Genomic DNA, 2,161 nt, shown 5'->3' with positions numbered 1-2,161 from the left:
GGGGGGGGGGAGGGGGGGGAGAGTGGAGAGGGGAGAGGGGGGGAGAGAGAGAGAGAGAGAGAGAGAGAGAGAGAGAAAAAATGGTGACCACGGTGGGTAAAACACAGAAAAGTGATGTCACAGGCGGACAGGACAACCAATCAGGACATGGGGAAGGAGCCAAAACAAAAACCCGTCCACCAATACACAGTGAGCTCCACCATTTCCTTGTAACACAGAAGACACGTCACAGACAGAGGAGGAGAGATAGGAGAGATCAGAGTCCTCACCCAGCCACACGTAGTACATGATCTTCACGGTCTTCTGGAAGTCCTGTGGGATGTCCACACTGATGTCCTGGTAGAAACAAGGCTGGACGGGGCAGAAGGATGGCAATGGAGGCCAGTTATTCTGCCTTCCTGTGAGGAAAGAGAAGAGTGGCTCAGGTCTACAAAACAATGAGGGGTTATTCCACAATTCTTCATATGCCTCCCCCACTCCAACCCTCTACATACCACGTCTGGCCTCACCATGTCCAACCTCCTCCTAGACTCTCTACACACCAAGCCTGGCATCCACCCCAACCCTCTACACACCAAGCCTGACATTCACCCCAACCCTCTACACACCAAGCCTGGCATCCACCCCAACCCTCTACACACCAAGCCTGACATTCACCCCAACCCTCTACACACCAAGCGTGACATCCACCCCAACCCTCTACACACCAAGCCTGACATCCACCCCAACCCTCTACACACCAAGCCTGGCATCCACCCCAACCCTCTACACACTAAGCCTGTCATCCACCCCAACTCTCTTCATACTACACCGGGCCTCCCAATCCCTCTACATACCACCCCGGGCCCCCAACCTTCGACATACTACACTCCAAATCTTCTACATACCACACCAAGCCGCCTCATAACCGACTACATAGCGTGCCCAGCCTCCACCCCAACCTTGACCATACCACATCCAGCCTCCCTTGACCTTCTTCATAATGTGCCTGGTCTCTCTCTGATCCTCTTCATACCCCCTGACCCTCTTCATACTGCACTCACGCCCTCCTACCGATCCCCCCAGCCACACACCTTCATACCGCACCCAGACATTCCCTTGACCCACTACATACTAACGGAGGCCAGTTATTCTGCCTTCCTGCAGATCCCCCCAGAGCAGCATTCTGTAATTCTCGCTCCCGCCGGTCCAGCTCTTCCGCTTTCCGATTCAGCTCCTCCTGGCGCTTCAGAAGATCCGCTGTGGCTGCAGCTGCGGTTTCCTACAACAGAGGGGGGGGGCAGAAAGAATGTAGGAACCGGTGTGATGGTAGAAAATCACTCCCAAAATATCAGGAATAGGAGGAGAGGGATGGATTTTAAGCGGAATCCAGCGTGATGGTAGTAGATCCCTCCATGAATCGAGAGGAGGAGGAGAGGGGTGGATACAATGTGGGATCTTGTCTGGTAGGAGATCTCCTCCATATATCAGGAGGAGAGGGATAGACAATGTGGGATCTGGAGTGGTAGTAGAAGATCCCCCCATATATCAGGAGGAGAGGGATGGATACAATGTGGGATCCGGTGTGGTAGTAGGAGATCTCCTCCATATATCAGGAGGAGAGGGATGGATACAATGTGGGATCCGGTGTGGTAGTAGGAGATCTCCTCCATATATCAGGAGGAGAGGGATGGATACAATGTGGGATCTGGTGTGGTAGTAGGAGAACCCACATATATCGAGAGGAGGAGAGGGGAGAAAACAGGGTGCAATTCGGTTTGATGGAGGCAACCCCCCCCCCCAATCTATCATCAGGAGAGGGGCAGATATAATGTGGGACCCGGTGTCAAGTTAGACAATTCCCCCCCCCACGCCCATATATTAGGCTATCTTCCTTACCTGGGTTCCATATGATCCATAGTTTTTGGGTTCGGTCGGGCTGATCTTCCTCACCGCGGGGACGGCTGGCTGTGCCGTGGCTGTAGGGAGAGTAGCCGGAGCCTGAAATGCAGACGGTTCATGGTACGGGGGTGGGATCTAGGGGGGAGGAGCACACAGGGAGTCAACACTGGATTTCTGGCAGGATCAGCGGGGATATTTTTACACTTATTGAACAGATAACAAAATGCTTTTGAGAAGATATTTAATGGCCCAAATAAGAGAAGACATACCAGACATATAT

The 2,161-nt window shown here is 52.9% G+C and overlaps 1 protein-coding gene across 1 annotated transcript in view; it reads right to left on the bottom strand.

The window, feature by feature from the left end:
* SCAMP3 (secretory carrier membrane protein 3) overlaps positions 1 to 2,161 on the bottom strand; it is a 10,919-nt gene that overhangs the window by 3,483 nt on the left and 5,275 nt on the right. The window contains 3 exon segments of the mRNA XM_018565250.1: positions 270 to 394; positions 1,137 to 1,261; positions 1,879 to 2,016. Of these exon segments, the coding sequence (XP_018420752.1) occupies positions 270 to 394; positions 1,137 to 1,261; positions 1,879 to 2,016 (388 nt within the window).

Source organism: Nanorana parkeri, unplaced genomic scaffold, assembly GCF_000935625.1.
Source record: "Nanorana parkeri isolate BGI_ZX_2015 unplaced genomic scaffold, ASM93562v1 scaffold823, whole genome shotgun sequence".
Lineage (NCBI taxonomy): Eukaryota > Metazoa > Chordata > Amphibia > Anura > Dicroglossidae > Nanorana > Nanorana parkeri.
This window is presented reverse-complemented; position numbering and strand designations above follow the sequence as displayed.